The 25796-nt window shown below is 43.3% G+C and overlaps 1 protein-coding gene across 1 annotated transcript in view; it reads left to right on the top strand.

Moving 5' to 3' along the window:
• Positions 1 to 25796, top strand: part of GRIA3 (glutamate ionotropic receptor AMPA type subunit 3) — a 300197-nt gene that overhangs the window by 77292 nt on the left and 197109 nt on the right. The window contains 2 exon segments of the mRNA XM_059050062.2: positions 3670 to 3713; positions 3715 to 3910. Coding sequence (XP_058906045.1) covers positions 3670 to 3713; positions 3715 to 3910 — 240 coding nt within the window.

Below are 25796 nucleotides of genomic sequence, written 5' to 3'. Positions count from 1 at the left end.
CCCTGGTGGCTCCGTCTATGCTGAGAGCTAGGCATTGAGGGTCAGTCACTTTCATGCCAGGCAAATCCCGACCCACGCTGCCCTAGATAGCGCTGGAGTGGGGATGGTGTAGAGATACCGATAAAGCATTTCCGGGAGACCGGTTCATAATTCATTGTGTGACCTTGTGTAAGACACTTCCTCTTCTTGTGTCAGTTTCTTTGGGTTAAGTGAGGCGTCAGTGGAACTTTGTGTCGAATCATAAGAGCTCCACTTTATCTCTTATATATTGGACTTTTCCCCATAAAATTTCATTTGGAGAAAGGCTTCTGCACTAAAAACTATGCTTGAAAATCCACGGAATGAAATAGTATTTAAATTCCTTCTCGCTCAAACATTCTAAGGACTTAAAAACATAGACACCGTCATTTGGGTCAGGTCAGTGTTCCATGCAGCCCTACTTTCTGCAGCCAGGAAGAGGCCCCGGGGATCGGCTGTGAGAGGCCATTCACAGGTCCCTCTTGCCCCAGCTTCTCTCAGACGCTAGTACCCCTGTCTTCATGTGGCAGTTGCCTTCCCCATTGGGCTTTCTACTTATGTTACTTGCCTACGTTGAGATGGAGAAAGTGTAACTACGCACAATAGTACTTGCAGGACAGCCGCACCTCTGTTTTATTCGAAAGGAACAGAACACTTACTGATTTTCTCCTAACACGCATTTTGTTGACGTCCACCGCTGTGTGTCTGCCTGTTAGACCACAGTAGCCGAGTGTTCCCTGAGGGGTGCTGCTGATCTAGAATCCTTCTAAGTCCCCTGCCTGAGCTGTGACCGAAGCTGTAAGCTCAGTTTGGAATTTTTTAATTTGCACTGGGCTCCCTCACACCTGCGCACTCACTCATTTTTATAAGTTCTTCCTTAGTCTCATTCTGTTTGCCATAGTAAATAGGCTTCAAGATTTCACTGGGTCCTCCTACCTGGAGTCTGGGTTTCACATATACAACATGACTCCCTTCTTATAAAGTTTTAAAACAAGCAAAAATAACGTTAAGTTGTTGAGGTGTGTATGTTTGTACATTTTTTTAAAAAACCAAGGTAATGATAAATAAAAATTTCAGGATAGTAGTTACCTCAGAGGGAGAGAGAGATCAAAACAAGGAGACAGGACAGAGGAAGAAGACATAGGTGACATAAATCAGGTGACCATATAAGTGTGAATTTCTTGCTGGACTGTTTATTGTATTCTATTTGTCTGTCTGTCTATCCTTGCACTAATAACACATGCCTTTTCATATCAACTTTAGAGTCACTTATCAGTTCTTCTTATGGTTAATCATTTTTGTATCATGTTTAAGAATAACCCGAGATCATGAAGATATCCTCCTGTATTTTCTTCTAAAGCCTGCTTGATTTTGATTGGAATTGCATTGAATCTAAAAATAAATTTGGGGAGAATATTTTTGAAAAAAAAGAAGACATAGGTAAAACTAAATTATTAGTAATGCTATAGTTCTTGGGTTGGGTGGTGGTTCTATGAGTGTTCACTGTATTTTAAGTAAATAAACAAATAAATAAGAAATGTCCATATATAAACTAGTAATGATGAACTCTGCACCCCTGAAGTTCAAAAACAATGGTTACAAGAGCAATGCGAGGTTTTTTTTTTAAAGTTAACCAGAATCTATAATATACTTTAATTTTCTGTTTCTTTCCAATACATCAAGGGCTTTTTGAAACTCTAAGCGGATCATAGCTATAGGTTTGCCTCTCTCCGAGTTTACTTCTCCCTCAATTATTGTCCATAATTTAGTCAGGTTGGAATTTCCTTGTTGAAAAATATGTTGCATTTCCCCACAGGTTATTTTTATATAGGATTCGTTGATCCTCACCTTTATCTTGGGCCTTGCATGCTAGTTTGTATAGATCTAAGAATTACTGGCTACCTCCTGAATCATTTTGGGCAAAAGGCCACGATTACTTATTCCAGTCTTCCAACCCCATGACCATTAATAAGATTAGGTTCTGTCTAGGGTTGCCAGATAAAATTCAGGATCTTCAGTTAAACTTTAATTTCAAATAAACAACAAATAATTTTTTAGTATATGTATGAATTTGAGGCATACTTATACTAAATAATAATTTTTTATTTATCTGAAATTCAAATTTGATTGGACATTCTATTTATATATTTTCCATTTATGTAAATATATATTCAATATATTTTTATTTGCCAAATCTGGAAACCCTATCTCATTCGAGCCAATAAGTACTCTCCAATGTCACTGTTGGTTTTGGGTCCCAGGGAGTGTGAGTTTGGGAATTGGACAGACAGCCAGGTTCAAATCCTGGCTCCTCCACTCAAGAGACAGAACTTTTTTTTTGCCTCAGAATTCTTATCTATTAAATAGAAATGATAGCAATACCTCATGAGGCTGTTGGGAATATTAAAAGAGATGATATTTGCATAGTACTTAGCACAGGGTCTAGTACCTACTAAGCACTCAATAGCTGTTATCATTATTATTGTCAATTTTATACAGAACATTATGTGCACCGGCCAAGATTTAACCTAGTACTGTAAAATTCTACATTTGCAGGATTAATTTGGGAATGGGACTCAGTGTCTCCTTTGGTGAGGACCAATGCAAAGTGGCATCTAGCCCCTTCCTTTTTGTTTTTGAATACTTCTTTTGGCCCCGTGTCATGAAATGCCCCAGATTCATCCTCTAATTGCTTTTTCCTTTTAATATAAAGGCTTTTTTGTGCATGTGTTTGGAGGTCACTTAGAATTCCTCAAGTTGGAGCAGCTGCCTTCCCCTAAGGAGGTGCTTGAGTGATTGAGAATCGCCTTTGAAATGCTACCTCAAGCCAATGAGTAATGAGTTTGGCTGATAAAAGGGCGCAGACCCTTTACATTCTCTTCTCTGACCCACCCATTCCCATCAAAACTGACCCACCCACTTTCCCACCCAGGAGCACTTGGGTGAACATTCTATGTGAGGGCTAACAGATCGAGAAGATCAGTGCAAAAGGATCAAGATAGAACTTTGCGAATTACACGTGGGCATAATAGGCCCACCTACCCCGTGGGCACTGAAAAGCCAGTCTTGCCAATGGCCTTCTCAGAATCTGAAATTCTCTTCCTTAATAGCCTACATAAAGGGTGGTAATCACGACATAACTATAGTTAAAGTGTTATGTAACCTAAGAGGAGTAACATTTCCTAGAAGACACATTAGCAGTTCATCTGACTAAATCATCAGTCACTATTGTCACCTCATAGAAAAAGCACTGAAGGGGTGAGACACAAGACAGTTCTACCTCGATGGGGCCTGGGTATACTAAGAAGCAGCTATGGTGGAAGTACAGGAGCACTTGGGTGATTTGGGGGGTGGGCTGGAAGGGTTGCTGAAGGAGGGTTAGACAACTTTCACCCCTTTCCTTCCCACGTTTTTCTTAGTTTCCTGCTCATGGCAGACATAGAGAATATGCAAATGTTTCAGATAAATTCTTCCCTTTCTTATCCTTTTCCTGCTGGGCAACTGGACTTTCAAGGGCTCCTAGAGATTTCAGAGATCATTGGTTTTCTTTTCGTCCTTTAGAGCCTAACTGTACATTGCATTTCCAACCGTACAAGCTGCAGCAAGGGACCATGGAGCTATTGACATTTCTTTCTCTTTTTCTCATTGCAGTCTGCTCCCAGTTCTCGAGAGGGGTGTATGCCATCTTTGGATTCTAATGACCAGATGTCAATGAACACCCTGACCTCCTTCTGTGGAGCTCTGCACACATCCTTTGTCACACCCAGCTTCCCCACTGATGCAGATGTGCAGTTTGTCATCCAGATGCGCCCAGCCTTGAAGGGCGCTATTCTGAGTCTTCTGGGTCACTACAAGTGGGAGAAGTTTGTGTACCTTTATGACACAGAAAGAGGTAAGAAGAGGCATCTGCTCTCCTCTTTGAATATTCATGTGACAGTGGTGTTCAACCTTCCTCAACTCGTGTTTGTCCCCTTCTCTTCCAATAAATGTCATATTCTTTTTTTAAAATTGTAATTAATATTCAAAATGAATTGAAGAGTGAGGCCAAAAAAGAATCAAAACCACAGCAACTTTAGAATCTAGTTTTCAAATTATACACGTCCTCCCACCCCAACTTTGACAAGGGGTTTTGCATTATCCTCCTGGTTGAACCACTGTTGTCGAAAAAGAACCTTCCCCCTCCCCAAAATAATTTATCTGGTTTACATACACAAATTAAAAGCAGCTTAGTCTCAAATAGAGAGAGGCCTAAGCTGAAAGGTTTTGGAGAATTAATCCTGCCAGAGACTATAATTATCCTCATTTCATAGGTGAGAAAACTGAAGCCCAAAGAGGAAAAGTGCTTTTTCACACAGTAGTTTAACCACACGAGCTGGGACTGGTGGCAATGTCTCTGGCTTCTGGATCACATTGGGTGTTCAGATTATAGGGCTTCAACAATTATCTGATGGAAATAATGAATGGAGACTGGCTAAACCGGGTTTTGGGGGTGGATAGTTTTTCTAATAGTAAGACATTATATTGAATCTATTGAGGACAATTATATTGAAACAGTCTCAAAACGTAGGGGTCTGATCTTAAATAGTATACAGTTAGTATACACATCATAATGCAGCTAAACAGACTCCTCTAAAACCCAGTTATCTTTGAGGGCTTCCTCAGTAAAACCAGGGGATCCTATCACCATGAGATTCCAAAAGATAACGTTACTTTATCGCTTGTTTGCTTGTAATCCAGGTTATACACAGGGAATGGCTCTCTCCTGACTCAGGACTTTCTGACTCAGAGAAAGAAGGAGCAATGGAAGGCCTATCTGCCTGAGGGGTCCCTGGAAATGACATTCTTATAGGTAACTTAACTGGAAGGGCCATTTTGTTTTTAGGAATCCAGAGCACTCTTCACTTCACTCTCATTTTATTTTTTTGCGGTACGCGGGCCTCTCACTGTCGTGGCTTCTCCCGTTGCGGAGCACAGGCTCTGGACGCGCAGGCTCTGTGGCCATGGCTCACGGGCCCCAGCCGCTCCGCGGCACGTGGGATCTTCCCGGACCGGGGCACGAACCCGTGTCCCCTGCATCGGCAGGCGGACTCTCAACCACTGCGCCACCAGGGAAGCCCTTCACTCTTATTTTGATTCATCATCAAACCCTGTCAGGAAATGCTAAGGCCTGTATTTGCTTATGGTACTTACCTCCAGAATATTATCAAATTTCATGAACCTGAAGCAGGAGAGCAGAATTCCAGTCCATGCTCTGCCACTAACTAGCTCTCTGACCTTGACCAAGTCATTCAATCCCTCTTGGCCTTGATCTCGTCACCAAAGCTATGTCCCTTCTTAATGTAATATTCTATGATTTTTTTAAATATTATACTAGACATAGGACACTTTGTATCTTATTACTAATCCTAACTTACATCTTAACAGTTAATTAGTCAACCAATGTACAAGGCTGTTATCAATCCTCAAGGGTTTATTCAAATCTTGTGATACAGGCTTATATAATACTGTTCTAGTGGGGGTAGACAGAAAAGGACGTTCATGGAACAATTCATGAACAACTTTCAGAGCAAAGTATCAAAGAATCAAACTCAGTATCAAATTGAGTGCTACACTACAGATTCTGACTGCTATGAGAATTGTGAAAAGGTAGCACTCCAAGAAATAGAGGTTTTGAAGGCTGGCTAGAGGAGCCAGGCCTTAAAGGATGTATAAGCTGTGGGTTGAAGAGAAAGAAGAAGGAAATGGACTTTGGGAAGAGGAAAAGAACATGAACAAAGGGGCAGACTCAGGAAGGAGTGCTGTGTGTTCCTACAGATCTTTGCCTGACTAGAGTACCAAAATAGTCTGAATGTTCTAATTCACAATTTGCTAATTTTATTTTTATTTATTTATTTTGTGGTACGCGGGCCTCTCACTGTTGTGGCCTCTCCCATTGCGGAGCACAGGGCTCCGGACGCGCAGGCTCAGCGGCCATGGCTCACGGGCCCAGCCGCTCCGCGGCATGTGGGATCTTCCCGGACCGGGGCACGAACCCGCGTCCCCCGCATCGGCAGGCGGATTCTCAACCACTGCGCCACCAGGGAAGCCCCACAATTCGCTAAATTTTAATGCATTTCATTTCTTTCTAACACTGAGGATGAATTAGCCTATTTCCATGTACTATATACAGTGTAATCTGGTGCATAAAAATCTAATTTTCAGAACTGAAAGTTGTAAATTAGACAGCTTCTCTCCCTGAAACTTTTTAAAACTAAATATCGGTTCTGCTAATGCTGTAGCCTCTCATTTATTGAAAAGCAGGAGACACAGGTTAATGTATCCTTTCCTCATCTCCCATGACCCTCCTTTGCCCATGAGCTCTCTATTAGAGGAAAGGAAGCAAAAGTCCGATCTCTGTCTGTTTCTTAATCTGCATTTTTTTTCTCAAATCATCTCACTAAATAGTTTGTTCAATTCTATGGTCTTAGAGCCAAAAGAAACCTTTCTGACTTGTGTGTGTTCATATTTCTTCCTCTATAGCCATTTAGCTGGTGGGATTAATCTGCTCTGCTTAAGTAGTACTTTCATAAAGTTTTATACTAATTTCCTCCTTGGAAAGCCTCTTAAAACACTGCATATTGTGACCCTGTTCCAAAAGCTTCAATGGTTTCTATTACCTACATTGAAAAATAAAAGCAGTCTGTTTCTTAAGACTCAACATAATTATGCCTCAACCAACCAACAAACCTGTTGTCTTTATGTTACTAATGAGAAACTTTCCACTGCAGGCAGCTCCCATTTTCCACTGTTGCCCAAATGTGCCAGAACCATACTTGCCTCAGCAACTGCACTTCTACTACCTGAATTCTTTCCATCTTGATTATGAAAATCCTTCCCGCTATGCTTCCATTTTTCACAAACCCACTTCAAACTCTACCTCTCCAAGGTAGCTTTCCCTGACCACTCCAATGCACAATGATTCATCATTCATTCATTTAATAGGTGGCAGGGTTAAAATGATGAACAAGATAGACATGTCTCCTGCTGTATAAAGCTTACATTCTAATAAAGGAGAGTAGAAAAAAAATAAATAAGCCAACAAATAAAATAATTATATATTTAGGTAAGGTGCTATGAAAAGAAACGAAGAGACAGATACTAATGGATAGGACCTAATTTTAAAAGGATTCTCAGTGACAGCCTCATTGAGAAGGGGCTTTAAGCTGAGAACTAAAGAAGTAGAAGGAGACAGCCATGTGAAGAATAGAGAGAACGAGTTTTCAAGCAGTGGAAATAGCAAGTGCAAAGGCCCTGCGGCAGGGAAGAGCTTGGTATGTTGAGGAACTGAAGAAGACAAGTTGTGGCTAAAGGGTAGTGAGGAGGTTGAGAGTGGCCTAAGATGAGACTATAAAGGTAAACAGAAGCCAGATCATAGCATGGAGTACAGACAGGAGCCAAGATAAGGAATATGAATTTTATTCTAACTGCAATGTGAAGTCATTGGAGGATCTGAGCAGGGGAGTCACATGATCTCATTAAGTTTGCTGTTGAGAATGGAGTGTGGTGCAAGAGTGCAGTAAAGAAAATGAATTAAAAGGCCATTGTGGGGCTTCCTGGTGGCGCAGTGGTTGAGAGTCCGCCTGCCGATGCAGGGGACACGGGTTGGTGCCCCGGTCCGGGAGGATCCCATGTGCCGCGGAGCGGCTGGGCCCGTGAGCCATGGCCGCTGAGCCTGCGCGTCCGGAGCCTGTGCTCCGCAACGGGAGAGGCCACAGCAGTGAGAGGCCCACGTACCGCAAAAAAATTAAAATAAATAAAAAAGGCAATTGTGGTCATCCAGGTGAGAAATGATGGTAGCTTAGACTAGACTGGAGATGGAGAAAAGTAGACAGTTGAAGTGTATCTTGGACACAGAATCAACAGAACTTGGTGACAGATTGACTGTGGTACGTGAGAGAAAGAAAGGATTCGTGGGTAAACTACTAAGCTTTTGCTTGAGAGACTGGGTAGGTGGTGACGCTATTTACTGAGGTGATTGAGGGCAGTAGGTGAACCAGTCTTAAGGAGCAGAGATTTTGCCCACCTCTGAATGCCCACAGGACCCCTTTTGTCCATATCATTCACTTGGCACTTACCTGCTTTCTGTTGTTATTTCACTGGGTCTGCTATTTACGTCCCAGGTGCTTCTCTCCATTATGATAGTCAACAATTGCTTAGCCCCTAGGCTTAGACTTTGTGCTTCCTCTGGTTTCTAGCACAGGCCTGAGTCCATACTTAGTGTTTTCCCAATTCCATTAGTGATTCATCCAGAATAAGCCCACGTCTTTTTTTTAAATGTTGGACTGAAAGAAAGAGACAGAAAAACCAAGAAGGGAGGGAGGGAGGATTAGAGGGAAGGAAGGAAGGAAGGAAGGAAGGGAGGAAGGGGAGGGAGGGAGGGAGGGAAAGGAGGAAGAGAGCGAGTGGGAGGAAGGGAGGAAGAAAGGAAGAGAAAACCCAATTTATAACTCAAACTACGTGGTATGGTTCTTTAAAATATTCAATAATGTATCTATTCTGTATTTTCTCTTTTTCTACAATGATCATCTCTTGCTTCAGTAATAAACATTATGGGGAGAAATTACAACTGCAGAGTGTAATTTTAGAAATTTTTAGATTACATAAGAGAGAAATGAAAGACGGAGAGAGACAGAAGGGAGCACCTATATTACATTCAAATACGCTAAATATACAAATGATGTGACTCCACTGCATAAGGGCAGGGATGAGTGAGGAGCTGAGAAATGGGTTAAACATTGGAGGTCATTTAAAAGATTTACAGCACAATCAGGGTAATTTTATCTCTGAAATTATGAAACACTGAGTGGATTTCAAGGCTTTGTTAGTTACGCTTTGATTTCTGTCTGCTGAGTAAGGTCTGATTTGTGTTGCAGGTCATCACTTTTGCTTAGGTAACTAAAAATCACCACCCTGGCTTGTTAATACAAAGCTGAAATTTATGCTCTTGGTGCTATATACATCAAAAGTCAGCTCTTGGAAAAGTCACGAGGCTTACCAAGTGTGATATCTGCCCCCTTTGTACCCTCTTCTCTTTATCGACCCCCCTTTTTTTTTTTTAACTTGTCTATGCCTGCCCTCCCTGGCTTGACAGCTCTGTCCTAACGTGCCTCTACAGCTCCATAAAAACTCTTCCACTTTGCTATTAGACCTATCTTTTGGGTGCAAGTGACCTAGCTCTCTGTGGCGCTAACATTTCCCTCCAGAACAGCAGCATGCTTGAGAACTGCAGCCAGACTCTCTCGTGCACCTGCCAACTCTCCACAGAGATGAAAGAATCTGGCGCAGCCTGCGGCTCTCGGCTTAGATAATGAGATAATAGCTCCAAGTGCCCTTTGAGGCAACTGGTCCCACCTTCTTGTCAGTGTTCAATAAAACTCCTGCTGCTTCCTACTCAGTTCCCAGGTAACTCTCGGGGAAGTCACCTGCGTCTAACACACCTTTCTGTTTGCCCTAGAAGGTTGTGTCAGGAACGTGGCAGTGACAACAAGTAGTCACTTGTTGTCAGTCAACAAGCAATGACTGGGCGTTTCCTAGTGCGGGCTTGTGCTAGGCCCACTGGCAGTGTTCCAGCAGAATTCGGGTCCTGCCTCTGAGGAGCTGACAATCCTGTTTGCTGAAGCAGTGATTTATCTCAGGGGCCTGGAAAAATTCATCTTTAAACCAACTGTTGCCCCATCCACCCGACGAACCTTGCATTCATTAGAGCGGGCACCTTGTGAAATGATTAAAGTGTTGCCAGAGAGCCCAGGAAGGTGGGAAAATTTTTTTTTTTTTTTTGCTCAGGACGCGCAGGCTCACGGGCCCAGCCGCTCCGCGGCATGTGGGATCTTCCCGGACCGGGCACGAACCCGCGTCCCCTGCATCGGCAGGCGGACTCTCAAACCGACTGCGCCACCAGGGAAGTCCCGGGAAAATGTTAAAATATCCTGAAGGGCTTAAGAGGTAAAGAGATTCTCCAAGACAAGGAGAAAGGGCCTTTCCTCAGAGGACCGGGAATGTTTTCAGACTGGCTGCATTTCAACTCTGCTGAGAGGCAAGCAGAGCTTCAGTCCCCTCGCACCTTCCTTCATGCTGCCATTTACCACCTACTTACATAACCTGGCTTCATCCCTTCCATCCAGTTTCTACTCTCCCAAATAAGGCACAGATTCGCTCTCTGCATCTCTCTCTCTGCCTGTCTCCCTCCCTTCCTCCATGCCTCATCCTCTCTCTCCCTTTCTACACACACACAGTACCAATCAGGGGTACAAGCCAACAAACCCCTCTGATTGCCATTTTATTATCTTAGTTTGATAAGAGCAGCTGCCATTTTTAAGCACCTATTATGTACTAGACCCTGAGTTTATGACTTACACATTTAATCCTCACCGCATCCCCGTATCTTTACAACAGAAGGAAACCAAGGCACAAAAAGATTCAGTGATGGCTCCTAGGGACCACAGAGCTTAGTGTGCCAAAGCAATGAAAGCCAGGAGTTCAGCCAAGCCTGCCACACCCACGGTCTGTGTGTGCCGTCCACTGGGCTGCCATATTGCCTCCCACACTTTACACATCGAAACTGCGATCAGCTCTTGCCTTAGTCTTCCCTTCAGCCATTCTTCAAAGGACCTGTTACCTAGACCCTCCCCGTCCTAGTTGCCTTCCTGTGGATGCACGCCAGTTGTCCATTTCTTTCTTTTTTTTTTTTTTTGTTTGTTTGTTGTTTTTGCGGTACGCGGCCTCGCTGTTGTGGCCCTGTCCCGCTGCGGAGCACAGGCTCCGGACGCGCAGGCGCAGCGGCCATGGCTCACGGGCCCAGCGCCTCCCGTGGCACGTGGGATCCTCCCAGAACGGGGCACGAGCCCGCGTCCCCTGCATCGGCAGGCGGACTCTCAACCACTGCGCCACCAGGGAAGCCCCAATTTCTTTCTTAAAGCCTGGCGTTCACAGGAAGAACACAAGAGCCTTTGGTTCCAGAGTCCCCAGGGATCCAGATAGGCAGCAGGTAAAAAAAAACATCGAGGTTAAGGGTAGACGGGGAGCAAAGTAGAAAATGCAGCCAGACAGGCCGGTTTGCCCCATAGTGTGCACTCGTGGAATATGCTGTGTTGTGGATCTGACTCTGAGGTGAATCTGAACTCGTAGATTCCTCTCTGGGGCAAAGCCGCTTCCAGAGCCCAGAAAAATCTAAACCTGCAGGTCGTCATCACTACGGGACTGTTTTTGGTTGCAGAAGAAGAAAGCAAGGAGAGACTGATGATAGGTTCTACCATGGCTACTTGGCAGGAAGTTTAAAGAAAGTAGCAAGTAATGGTTAAAAAAAAAAAAAAGACGCATTATCACGGATTTTTTTTTTTTCTCCTCCACTTTAAGAACTGATTAAAGGATTGTGAAGGTAACAGATGGCTACTATTCTAGTCATGTCTAGTTGCCTTTTGGGAAAAACGAAGCCCAAAGAATTTTTATTGAAATTCAAGCTACTTTTTACATCTGAATGAATCAGGAAGACCCAGAGAGTACATTCTCTCGTGAGAGACAGATACTAAATTCCCCTGTTTCAGCAGCAATAATCAGGGTTGACAGTACCTGAGACATTTGGTAGTTTCTGCAGCCTGTCTAATCTATTGTGACGATGCTTCAACTATGAGAGCATCTCAAGAGCCTGGACGACAATAATAATGAATGACTATTTGGACTGGATTATGAATAAAAGACTGTACATCTGTCTATAATGAGAATTTCATTGAAAATGAAAATACTAAAGCTGTCATATTTTTTAATACTTCGATTTGCACATCCTCGACTGCTTTGGGGCATAAAAAGAGAAACTGCTGAGAAACTTGTTGTCAGCTCTTGAAATAAATTATCATTTAAACACTTCCTCTCCACAAAGGTTATTAGCTTAGTAGTTTGTTCCTGGGGTTGGACCATCAGTTGGGGAAAAAAAATCACTAGACATTAAACTACTCTTTCAAAAGCTGAATATTAGTTACTGTGGAAATTGTTCTCTCAACTTAACATATTCCATTGTATCTCTGCAATGCTGCAGATTAGACTGAAGCGACTATTAATAAATACTATCATATTTTACAGCTGTCATGCAAAGCTGAAAAAAGGCTTTGCTGTGATTAGATCCTGTTTACTGTAATATTTCTAGCTCAGACTCGGAAAGGCAGTTGTCCTATGAAGGTATTTTTCATAAGTAGAATATTTCTCCATCAAATGACATGACTAATTTTAATGTATCGTTAACTCCCTGGTGGCAGTGAATTTGAGGTTGAATTGACTTTACAGCCAGAGATACATCCCTCTCCAGAGACACACTAAGCTAAAATGTCAAATTTTTTCTCTTGGGTTGTCCTTCATATTCAGAGATGTTGCTTTGATAGTCCCCTCCTCCACTGAAGGACAAATTTGCATTGGTTTATCCGCCTTCTTTTGCCCTGTCCCTCTTGTGACTGATTGCATTGTTTGCAAGGCAGCTGGTCAGGATTTAGGCTAGGAATGACACTTCAGTGGGCTAGCTAGTAATTCTGCTTCGTGAGCTAAAATGCCACTGTATGAGTGAAAGAAATAGATCTCCAGCCCCCCTACCATGCAGTAGCTGTTTGTAATGGTATTCACATCTCTGAAAAAAGGAGATGACAGCTGGCAGGGTTGTTTTTGCCCTGACCTTCCTTTGCTTTTCATCAAGCTCCTTGAGGAATTAACCCTCACTCACTAAGCTGAATATCTAGTTTTCAATGAATGGGTGATCGTTACACCATCAAAGAGTAGCTGATGTGTCCCATAAATTCACGGGGGAGGCTGAGCTCAGTCTTTGAGAAGGCTCTTCTAAATGTTCCCTGGGGAAGAGACAGACTGTGATGTAGATCTACAACTGTGACTTTGAGGTTCCTCTCCTGGAGCCCCCTGAGACAACAATTAAAGCCAGGGCAGGTGTGCTGTGGAAGTGAAACAAAAGAATGCATGTAATGTCTTTCGCACCAAGCTGAACACGGTAACATGCTCAATAAATTTTACCTCTTATTATTTTAACAGTGGTCCTCCATGCGGAGGGAGGGTGATTTTTCCCCCTGCAGGAGACATTTGGCAACGTTTAGAGACATTTTTCGTAGTGGGTAGAGGGCAGGAATGCTGCTAAACATCCTACAGTGCACAGGATAGCACCCCACCCCCAAAGAATTATCCAGACCAAAATATCAATAGTGCCAAGGTGGCAGCAAGGTCAAATGACAGATGGTTGCAAGAATTCCTCAAGGGGTTGTAATGAACCAGTGTAGTAGCATTTATTGAGTGTCTCTTACTGTGCCTAAATTGGTGCTAAGAGTTATGTTAAGTAGAAGGTGGAGTCTTTTTGTTTTGTTTTGTTTGCGGTACGCGGGCCTCTCACTGCCGTGGCCTCTCCCGTTGCGGAGCACAGGCTCCGGACGCGCAGGCTCAGCGGCCACGGCTCACGGGCCCAGCCGCTCTGCGGCACGTGGGATCTTCCCGGACCGGGGCACGAACCTGCGTTCCCCGCATCGGCAGGCGGACTCCCAACCACTGCGCCACCAGGGAAGCCCGAAAGGTGGAGTCTTTAGCCTTGAAGAACTTACATTATGGTCAGAGAGACGGGATAAGATTTATGTACGGATTTGAAGTACTGTGCGAGTCCAAATACAAAAGAGTTCACAATAAGCAACCTGGACCCATCAGGGAAGGCTCCATGGAAGAAGTTAAACATTTTTCTGAGCCCACTACCCAACTGCCTTCCCTAGCAATGACCTTGCTTTGATGGCTACGGCCAAGTGGTTATCTAGAACCAAAACAATGTGGCATTCCCATCAATGTTCCCAAACGTCAGAGCTTAGGGCAAGAGACACAATTAAAAGGAAAACCAAAAAGGGAACAATGTTCCTTTTACTAAATGTAAAAGAAATTACAGAGCTGTTGAAAATAGGCAGTAAACAAAAGGAGGGAGGGAAATACTGGCAAAATTCTATTTTCCCAACTAATCCTGTAGCAAAAGTGCAATTTGCAACAAAATCAACAGTGCCTTCTCCCTCTCTCTTGCAGTCAAACACATTGTCACCAGCACCGCTACACGTGATGCCTTAGTAGTAAAGTTTACAGAAGCTAGGAAGACAGAATATGATTGGCCGGGGCGGGGTGGGGGGGGGCGGCAGAGGTTAAGGTGCAGCACAGCTCACTCCTTCCCCCCTCCTCCCCCCACAGTCTCTGTGGAACACCCTCATTCAGGGGGAAAAGAGGGGCACAAATAAAGACTACAGCACTCCCAGTCTTCCTGAATCCTTTCCAATCAATAAGTTGCCAGTGTCAACTGCTGTCCTGCTTTGTCGACTCCACGAACGATCTGATTAATTCTCTGTGCTAACTGCCTCAGCGGGCTTTCTCTGCAGTAGAACAGAGGCTAATTAAGATCATGTCAGGCGAGGAGGCTGACAGGTTGTGTTCCTGGGCCGCACTGAACTTTTAGAGGGTGCTTCAACTTCACCGCAGGCAGGCAGTGCTTGGCCAGGCACCGATTCCATAGCAGGCTTCTCATTTATTTCCCCGATTCCTGAATCAACGGGCCTCTGTTTTGTCAAGGATTTACACATCCTTCACCTTGGGGTAATTAGCTGCCACTGTGTTCACTTTGAATTGCATTATTTCAGCTTACTTTCATTTGAATTTTTAATATGTTTGTAAACAGAGATCACAATTAACAGTGGGGTCATTTTCCCTCCTAAATCAAGTGTGTGTGTGTGCGTGTGTGCGTGTGTGTGTGTGTGTGTGTGTGTGTGTGTGTCTTACCAGCATATAGCCCATAGAGGTGAGTTTAGGACAGATAAAGGAAGCCTTACTTCTCACAGCAGGTAGAAAATGGAGGAAACATATGGAACTCATTACACCAAGTGGTGGATTAGACTGAAAATATAAATAGCTTCCCTCTCCCCCTAAATAAAGGCTTAGATGAATTCATGGATGACAGACCCATAATGAGTTATTAAGGGAAAGAGATGTTCGGAGATTTCTCTAAACTGAGGTTGACACACTTTGCAAAGTAGACTTAATGGGCCACATTTGCCTTCCCATAGGCACATGGTCACACAGAGTACGGGCATCTATGTCCAGAGTTTTTAAAGACAATTTCAAGAGTCTGTTATGTATCTAAGAAGTGGGGAGGAATGCTGAGAAACAGAACGCTCTCCAGAAACATTCTGTCTCTTCTCATATGATCAGAGCCTCCAACCACACATCAAGAACACCCGGTTGTGAGAGGTGACTGGCTCAGTTAAGGATGTTGAAGAAAAGCACCATCAAACCATATCCTCAGTTCCATGCCCAGCTCTTCTACTAAGTAGCCATGTGATCCTGGGCAAGTCATATAGCCTTTCTGGTCCTCAGATCCCACATCTGTAAAATGAGGGCGTGGACTCGATCGTTCTTCAACTAACAACTCCTGAGTGCAGGGATTCTGTGTCAGAGACATTACTGGGATTATAGAAGTGAATGAAACAGAGTGCCTGCTCTTAATAAGCTCACAGTTTAGAAGGGGAGCCGAGACAGGTTAATAAGTAAGTAGAATCTAGAGTGATTCTTTTAGGTTCTAAAATTTTCTGAGCTATTATAGCACTTCCATTTATAATGAAGCCAGAACTCTTTTTCAAATGACCACTCTTAGGGAGGGTTATGGAGACACAAATAATCACCCACATTGGCTTTGGAAATTAGCCAGAGACCCTCAGCACACTCTTGTTTTTTCTTGCTCATCCCTTAGTGCTCAGCCCTTCACCTTTCTAGGACCCTGCTAGGTAGAGGAGAAAAGGAGACAATGCTTCATTGGTAGATTCGGATATCCCAGTAGATCTTAAAACCCTTCCTGGCAGATCTCCAAGTTAGGGGCTGCCATGACTCACTTCTAACAAGGTTTGCTGGGATTCTCAACAGTGCCTCCCCTCCATTCAACATCTTTGAGCTACTACCCTTCACGTTCTTAAAATGACAATCTCATCTGCAATCTCAAGGCTTCTGTAAAATGCATGCATTGTTTCCTCCCCAAAATGATACGAATTTCTAGCATAACAGATAATGCGGTTTTGTTTGTTTGTTGAATATATCCAGTTTCTCTAAAGATTCGAAATGCTTCACTAGGCAGGACAGTTACAGTTTTTCATGGGCTTTCCAGAGGCTCTCCCCAACTCTAGATCCACGTGTCTAGTTTTTCCCTAAAACCTTTTCCTTGATGCTCCACCACTACCTCAATCTCAACCTGATGAACTTTGAACTTCCATCTCCCCAGAAAACCCTCTGCTCCACCTCTGTTCCCAGGCTCAACGAATGGCACTGCCCAGCTGCCTGACTGAATCTTGGAACAGAATCCTTGAATCTTCCTTCATCATCCCTCACATATCATCAAAGACCCTCTTCTACGTTCCCACTACTACTGACTCAACTTCAGTCTACCATCACCTCCCGCTCCATCCTCCTAACTGATCTCCCTGATTTTATGCCCTCCACCACTGCCAGAGAGCAGTCTTCCCATCACAGCACCCCCCTGCCCAAAAGCTTTCAGCGGGGCCCTGTTACTCCTAGGACCATGTCCTAGTTTCTTAGCATGGCACAGAAGGGCTTTCGCGATCCAATTAAACTCTGACCCATTTTCCTAGCCTCATCTCCTCCCAGCCCTTACCCACTAGTTCTCTATGCTCTAGCCACATGGAAGTATGCCACTTTCAATGAGCAACATGTACTATGTCTTTGTTGGGTTTTTTGGGGGGAGGGGTTGCCTCCACGTCTTTGCACATACTGTTCCAACTTTCCAGCACTCAGCCCCCTCACTCCACTCTCCCACCACCACCCCCAACACACACACACATAGATGTGCTCCCGCTCTATCTGGTAAATGACATATCCTTCAAAACTGTTCAGATATTCTCTTCCCTAGATCTAGGTGTCCACCACTGCCTGCCCTGTGTCCTTATAGTATTCTGTATATGCCTCTAGTATAGCACTGAGTATACTATAGTGTTTTTATGTGTTTATGTCTTTCTCTTCCTCACAAGACTGTGAACTTCTTAAAGACAAGATTGTCATCTTATTCATCTCTGCCAGCACTCTGAGTATAGTACAGTACCTGGATTATTATCATTTGTAAACTGAACAAATGAATGAGTGAATGTCAGACCTTAACTAAAAACAAAATGGGAGATTTCAGGGAACTTGATGAACTGGAGGAGATGGATTTGGGTAGATTATGTCCTCAGATCCTATATTAGATGCTCAACTACCTCCTATATACTGTGCTAACCTTGATTTTGAGTTCTTCTGTGACCCAGCCTCCTTACCAAAAATATCACCTTCCTGATCCAACCAACTTGGAAGCAGAACAAATATTTGAGTGCTGGGAACTTTAGTTATGAGTTTCTAGCTAAAGGACAAATCTGCTGTGAACTAGATGCTCCCTGAATCTCGGCCAATACAGAGTCATTAACATTTGAGGACTCTCAAATGCTAGGGTGTAGATATTGCACTATTTCATACCAAGCAATGGTATTTAGAGATCCACATGTGTTCTCTAAAGACTAGAGCAGCATGATATTAATTTCCACAGCTCCCAGTGAAAAAGTAAATAAGGCAAATTATTTCAAATTGTTTGTGTAGGCAATGTGACAAGGATGAAAAGTGACGCGAGAGCAGGTGCAGTCAGTTCTCAGTCATCTGTACCAGACGAAGCAAGCCACTCACCTATAATCCAAAGGGCATTTCCGCAGGCTTTCCATAAGCAGATTTTTCCTTCTTGCTTCTATCATACTTAGGTTTGGCTGGGCATGGGCATAAAAGGAGTTGCCCCCAGGGAAAGGGATCTTTAAAGATGTCCCCTCAATTACAAATTCCCAAAAGACAGGAGGAATATGATACAAAATCGCTGTGTGGAGAAATAGAAGTGGGTGCAGGAGGACACAGAGGAGTGGGACCCTGAATTCAGGGAGAAAAAGGGTGGTGTCAAGGCCCCCAAAACAAACTTTGCTGATCTTACAATGACCAGCCCTGTTCCTGAAACCATAATTACTGACAGACACAAATCAGGAACAAAGATAATCAACAACAAACATCGTAAACCTGGTAATTTTTGCAAAAGAGATTTGACGTGAGGCTTTATATTGCTTAAAATTTTTGTTGCTTGAAATTAAAAAGAATTGCATCAGCTATGAAATGTCCAAGATCCAACAAGCAAACTATAGAATTATTACACAGAAGCATTTTATACCCCCGAGAGACTGAGAAAAGGCTTCTAAAGATTAGTCAGGTCTCTTTCTCTCTTGGGAAGCTCTTGGCGGAGGTGTATTCCTCCTGAAAATACTGAAGAAAGAATAACTGGTTTCTATTTGGTACAGTGTGGCAGGAAGCAGTGCAATATTATTTATCAAAACTACCCACTGCCTTCCATCTTTTGACTTTTTCCCATAATATAAATGTGTTATGTTTCATCAATAAGGTGGTAACTTTCAAGAGGAGGGACTAAGGCTTACCTAAGTGATGCTTTTCTCCCACCACTTGTATCCACCTAGAACAGCGCTGGATAGTAGCATAAAAAAAAAAATCTTAGATATGTCAAGCTGGAAAGGTCTTTAAAGTTCTTAAGTCTGAGGTTTCAGCTTCCAAAAAAAATGGACTGGCCCCATATTTTCTTGAGTTGGTGAATTTTCTAATCTGTAATTCTACTTAAAATGTGGGATTCCAAAAACCTAAAGGCTAGCCACAGATTTATCGTATTAAGTCTTTTCTACTCCGTCTCAATTCTTTTATCAACATAATGGTAGTAATATACTTTGCATCCTAGCTCACAGGAATAAAGAGGAATGGCATAATGACGTAAGCTCAAATCAAATGCTGAATAAGACTGAGCAGTTGCCTATGGCTAAAAGAACTGCTCTGCAGATAAGTGGTTAAGGTGTAAGAAGACAGGCTCACCCTACTGTGCCCACAGAGTCACAGTGCTTTCTTTAAGCCTTTACCCAACAGAACTGAAAGCGTTATGTACCTTTCTACATTCCTTGGGTATTCACCCGCCCAGACGATCCAGCCAGTTCTGTCTATTCCTTCTCTTGATTAGCAAGTCACTGCGTTAAATGGGAATAGTCCACAAATGCTAATCAGATCAGTGGCTCCTATGGTATACTCCCTGGGCCATACCATGGCTATAGCAAGAATGGGTTCTGGGTTCCCCGCCTGTTTCTTCACCCTTAAAGTGAGATAATTATTGTACTTAACTCATAAGATTGTTGTGTAGACTACATCCATGAAAGGCACCTGGAACAGTTCCTGGCACCTACTTAGCATTCTGTAAGTGTTAGCCATTATTATTATGCGCTTATGAGGGTCACAGGACAGGAGTGACCACTGAGACATAGAATGAAGATACTTAGCTGCCCTGTCATGTCTTGTCCGTGCCTTGGGGCCACCCCGTTCACTTCTCCAATGTGCTAATTTTGGTCCTCCTCTATCAGAATCAGAAACTGTTCCCAGGAAAGGAGCTGGGAAACATATTTACATTATACAGAGGTAGAAATGGCTGATGCACAACCTCACTCAAGACATCTCTGTGTTTTAGTCAAGTACAGAAAGCCTCGGGCCAAAAGAAGGAAGCCTTGCTTTTGGAATTGCAGTACTGGTGATGGGGGAGGGTCATTAGTTGCCCACAATCCTAACTTTTCCAGCCTTAACTAGACCCATGGCTGAAGAGAAGGAAATGATTGGAAAAGCTAGAGCAGTGCATTTTTGTGGTTTTACTGGGCACATGTTCTGGAGACTAATAAAACAGAAAATGGCATTCTCTTCGTTCACAAGCAAATACAAATGCCTAAAGCCAACTTAAGCCGAACAGACAAGCTCTTTGGAAAATCTTGAAGCCAGTGGCTCCACCAAAACTACATCTATGTTTTCATTTTTTAATAAGCTGACAGAAAGCAGAGCATATGTCTTTTCTGACACATTTTAGGCTCCCTTGGATTCATAGTATACATATTGAATCCTAGAATTGTGAAGCAAAGCTCAGTTTATCGTCTTACATTTGTTTGGCTTAAGGTGGCAAATATTGGAAAAGGAGGCGAAGGACCGTGTCTCTAGTTGCAAGTTCCCTTCCACCTGCAGGCCTCATCCCCTGCAGCCATTGCCAGAGGACTGGGTGGACCATCATTTGAGTGGATCACCCACTCGGAGGGCTATGAAAAGAAAGCAGAGGACAACAGGTGGAGGGCATGGGGAGATTGCTGGTAATTTTGTGGGAAGTCCTGGGAAGAATCCTTTTGTGGTCTTATAGATGAACAGAGAAGACATAACAAGTACCCTCACTGACAGTCTTCAGAAGTCCAAAGTCAGCACCCCCCAAACTCCAGTTTCCTCATCACTTTATCTTAGGGGCTATCTCCACCAAGCAGATGTTCAAGATTCTCTGGTACAGTGGCCTGTCTTCTGAACATAGAAACAGGGCATGTGGTCTGGTGATGTGTTTTCTTTCTGGTTTATTCCAAGACAGGCCTGGAGGATTTCAATCCCAACTCTGACATCAATCTGCTGTGTGACCTTGGGCCCAAATCTGAGTATCTGTAAAATGGAAACGGTTATAGTATCTACGTAACTAGACTGTTATGGAAACTAAATGAGATGTGGTGGAAGTGCTTAGCACAGTGTCTGATAAACAGAAATGTACTCAGTACGTATCATTAAATCTTTTCTTGTTGAAGTATAGTTGATTTACAATGTTGTCAGTTTCAGGTGTACAGCAAATATCATTAAATCTTGCTTTTTCTTAGCTAGACTGGTCATTTGTATGTTTGATTGAAGTCTTTAGTGCATTCATACTTAATATAATTATTGATATTGTTGGATTTACATCTGTCATTTTGCTGTTTGTTTTCTGCTTGTCTCATGTATTTTTTCCTCCTATACCACTTCGTTTTGTGTTAAGCCAATATTTTTTTAAGTAAACCATTTTAATTACTCTCTTGAAAGAAATGTACTCAATACATGGTAGCTATTATTACTTATGATAATGATTAAAATTTTAGAAAAGCATCAACATGAAACCACATTTAGTTACTAACTTCAGGAATCACCTTTTTAGAGAAGAAGGAAGAATACGTGAAATTTGGACTGCTCCAGAAAATCCTGGATGTCTTATCACTGTACCTAAAGGCACTTCTTCCCCTTCAGTTTAATAAGGCATCTTAGAAGAAGAGATGGAAAGAAGACAAAAATAGGAGGCGAAAGCAACCTTCTCACTGACCCCATAATTCCTTATAGCTGCTACTAAGCTATTTCGAGCTCTGGGATCTGACTTCTGCTTCTAGCCCTCATCCTTTCTACTACTCTCTGAATGTTCCAACTTGAAATTAGAGAAATATTTCCATCAACTATTTGCCTTCATGATCTTACTTAATATGTCATTGAGATCTCAAAATTATTGCTTAACTCGAAGCGTCTAAAATGGAAGGGCAGTCAATTATTCTAATTAATATTGTTCAAAAGAAAACCTACCACTTTATACTTCCAGACACTTTTTCCCCTGTCTTTTATCGTCATTCATACCCAGTGAGGAGGGCAGTGTACGTGTATCATTGCTGGCTTACAAAGGAAAAGGGGGAGGTGACTTGTCCAAGGTCACATAGCTAATGAGTAGTGAAAGCAGGACTAAAGCCTGAGTCTCCTAACACCGAGTCCAACAATCTTTCCACTCCACCAGACGATCACACGATTTTAGGTCAAGGGATTGTCTCCTTACTGACTATGAAAGGCTCAGGCTTTTGGGGAAGTTTGGAGACTAATGAGTAATCAGTTCCTCAGACTAATACCCTCCCTTGACTGAGCACCCGCTAAGTGCCAGGCTCTGCGCTGAGCCCTTTAATGCATCATCTCCTTTAATCTTCACAACAATTTTACAAAGGAGGTACTGTCATGATCCTCATTTTACAGATGAGGAAGTAGAGGCATGGTTAAGTGATTTGCTCAACGACACACTCCTAGTAAGTGGTGGAGCTAGTCCTAGACACCATGTTTCTTCCTAACTCCCAGTAAAGTGTTCTTTCTACTACTCCACACAGATAGGAACTTTCAGCTCGATTATTAACAAGGAAGGGATACTATCTTTAAAGATGCTTTAGGACAAAACGATAAGCCAGTTCTGTCTCAATTCCTCGGACTGATAGAGGAGAAAAGTATAGAAAGCAGGCAAATCATGCTTCATCCACAAAGCCATGACTGTGCAGCTGTGGAAGGACAGTTAGGGACACGGAATCCAGCAGAGAGAACTCAGGGGTAGGAGAACATCTTCTCTCACCTGCTCACACCCTGAGCTCCAGTCACAGCTGCTTCTCGCCAAATAGAAGGGTGAAGTGGGAACAGTCGGTCTGTAGCTCCCTTAGGGCCCTGCTCGTGTTTCAGTCTATCCCACATCCTCATCAAAACTGCCCTGTTCCCTTTTCCCTTGAACTCTGCTAGGTGCCTGGAGCCAGGTCCAAGTTCTTGTGGCTACGGAGGACAATGGTTGCATGGCCCAGTGACATCTGCTTTTTTAGGAAGTGCCTTGTAGACCTTCCCCTTTGAGCATCTGAATTGGGGGCTGCAGGACCAACTCTGCTCATTGCCCTCTCCCATCGCAATCCGAGGTGGGGATAGCCAGTGAAGAGGGGCATGGGGTATGGGTTGCTACGGCTAACTCACTCACTGATCATTGAAACTTGACCATTCTCATTTTCTTGCCTCCAAAATCCTCCCCTGAGGATACAAATGAATGCAAATCACCCTAAAGGCAGGAAAGGTGAAGCTCCATGTGCACAGTTAGACTGGGAAAGCGAAAAATCAGTTCATTATTTCAAGACCTCTTGTGATGCTGTAAATACACAGTCAACACAGAACAAAGATCCCTTTTTACCCCCTTACATTATTTATGTGCCATCTAAAAATTACATGCCGGTTCTCTTTCCAGCGCTGAGAGGGAGAAACATGCATATTCATGATCTGATAAATATTTAAGTGGGATTTATTTAAATGAGAGAGTCCATTTACAAACATTCCCTGGCTCTGAGATCTTATCCTGGGCACACAGAGGGAGGATAATTTCCTCTGGTAGATTCAAAACCTCCGCTGGCCACCTGCCCCCCTAACTTGGAGCTCTTCCTTGAGAGCTGGTGAATGCCGCCCGCAGTATTTCAAGGCAGTCTTCCGTACCTCCTTCCCTCCAGGCCTGCCTTCCTGCTCTGAGCTCATGCCATAGGATCAGTTGTTGGCAAGATGCTAGAGCCGGCAGTTTATTTGGGGGCAGGGGAGGCAGTCACAGCTTCCTTTGCCTGGGCCCTTCCTCTTCACGACACTAGCCCACGGCAGCCAACACCCCTGCTATCCCTGTCCTTCCTATGGTCCATCTCTTCCCCTCAGGGAGGACAGTTTTGTGATACACCAGATAACCAGGACTGTGCTACCCCTTCCAGGAGGATATGCATTTCAGTACTGCTAAAGCATTTTGTCAGTGCTTCTTTGCAAAGCATGCATGCCCACGGTGTTTCATCGGCTCCTCCAACAATCCTACGAGACTTCAGAGGCAAGAATCACTTTTTAAAGTCATAGAGATGAAGAAATAAAAGAGGGGACACCCTGCTTGTCCAACCGAAGTCACACAGCTAGTAGTGGCAGAGTTAAGACTCAAAATCAGGTCTGACTCTTCAATCGGGGATCTTTTCATGATGCAAGGCTGCCTCTCCCGTGGGAGGATGCCTGGAGAGAAAGCATTGGTAACCCAAGGGGAAGGCTAATGGTGAGCTACCAGGCATTGTGCCTGTAGGTGGGGGAAGTATTGGGGGATGCCTGAGGCTGTACCCAACACCTCTTCTATCCTATCATACAGGTGACTATCATATAGTATAAGGTTAACTTTGGGTTCTCCATTCTGATGCCATTATTGGGCACCACCCTGGCTCTAGCCCTAGCTCATCATCCTCTCCCAAATTAAATTCACCTGTTTGTGTCTCATTTTTATGGAAGCTTTATTGAATGATCAGTGAATTCACCTGTAGAACTGATCTGGGCTAGGGCACTAATACTGGTTACGGGCTCAACGTACAACGTCTCCTGGGTCAAATACACGTTTTGACAGAAGCTTCTAATGCCTTAACTCGAAGACACTGTGTATGCAAGGATTTCAAGCAATGAGCCAGGCCAGTGAGGGCAACGTCACTGAGCAAATGGACTTCTTAGGTCTCTAACCTGTGCTACCTAAGTGACCATCTAGTCTACCTAATTTAGGGTTAGCAGGTAAAATACAGGATGTCCAGTTAAATTTGATTTGCAGATAAATAAAAAATTTTTTAGAATGAGTGTGTCCCAAATATTGCATGGGACATACTTACTCTAACAATTATTCGTTGTTTATTTGAAATTCAAATTTACTGGGCTTCCTGATTTTTCATTTGCTAAATCTGGCAACCCGGGCTTAATTACAAGACCCAGCCCGGTGAGAAGTACCATCAAAAAGTGCCTGTTGGGCATCTGCTTGCTTGTGACACTTGGTTGTGATTGAGCCCATAGCATGTAACACTGTACGGGAAGGGCTGGAGGTGGCGAGGGAGGAAGAGAGAAGGCAGCTGTGAGAGAGGGAAACATATCATCCAGCCCACTATGAGACTGGTCTTAGTTATTTGTACGTGACATAAAAGTAATGTTACTAGGCCTTTTTAGAAAATATAAGTACTCCTATTTGCCTTTCATCGGCAACTCCTCCCCCTGCACCCATCTGCTAGGCTATTCTGCTCTATTCTATTCTGCTCTTTGATAAATGAAAAAGGAACAAGTTATGGCCTTGTGTTCTCCGAGAGTGATCCGGGCCCCAGAAGGCATATTGCAAGCAAAGAGCAAGGCGGGCTGGAGGGGCGTGGCCGGGCCACTGCACAGACAGCAGGGATGCCCAAATGTAATTAAGCACCAGGCTCAGACCCCAGGAGTAACTGTGGGAAGAGTTCCATGACCAAAAAATATTAACGAAGTGAAGTGGAGAATGTTTACAAGCCTAATTAACAATTTGCACAACTCCAGAGTTAAAATTTTTGCTAGTGCCAAGCAGCTTTGTGAACTGACGCTGAGTTGGACCCAAGGGAGGGGGTGATACTAGGCTCTAGCTAGTTGGTGAAGTCCGGTAGCTAAGGCACCTACTAAGACGTTCGAATTGAGGAAATGACCAAATGAGAGCAGGAACAGTGGGCTGACTCATTTCCAAGACAATAATGAAGGCTAAGGAATGCAAACTCCAGAAACTAAGCCTTTGAGTAGGAATAATAATGATGATGATAAGAAGAATAGCAAAACTTTAAAGCATACATTTCCCCAAACACACATTATTGAGTGTTTTAAACAAAGAAAGCTAGTCTAAGCCATCATTTTACAGATGAGACAACAAAGGCCCAGAGAGGGGAAGTGATTTACCTAAGGTCACACAGCAGGTCAGTGGCTGCATCTTGACTCCCAATCCAGTGTTCCATTTACTGTCCAAGGATGCTTCTCTGAAGATTCTAAAGACGTTGAGTTTTTCTCCTTCATATTCTTTTTTTTCTGATGCTTTTAGTTTTGTTTTACTTTTTTTTATTGAGGTAAGAACACGTAACATCTACCCTCTTAAAATATTTTAAGTGCACAATACCATGTTGTTAACTATAGGCACAGTGTTGTACAGCAGATCTCTAGAACTTATTTGTTTTGTATAACTGAAATTTTATACTCTTAAACAA

The sequence above is a fragment of the Kogia breviceps genome, chromosome X (genome assembly GCF_026419965.1).
Source record: "Kogia breviceps isolate mKogBre1 chromosome X, mKogBre1 haplotype 1, whole genome shotgun sequence".
Classification (NCBI taxonomy): Eukaryota; Metazoa; Chordata; class Mammalia; order Artiodactyla; family Physeteridae; genus Kogia; species Kogia breviceps.
Note: the sequence above shows the minus strand (reverse complement) of the source record. Positions and strands in the feature narration are given on the sequence as shown.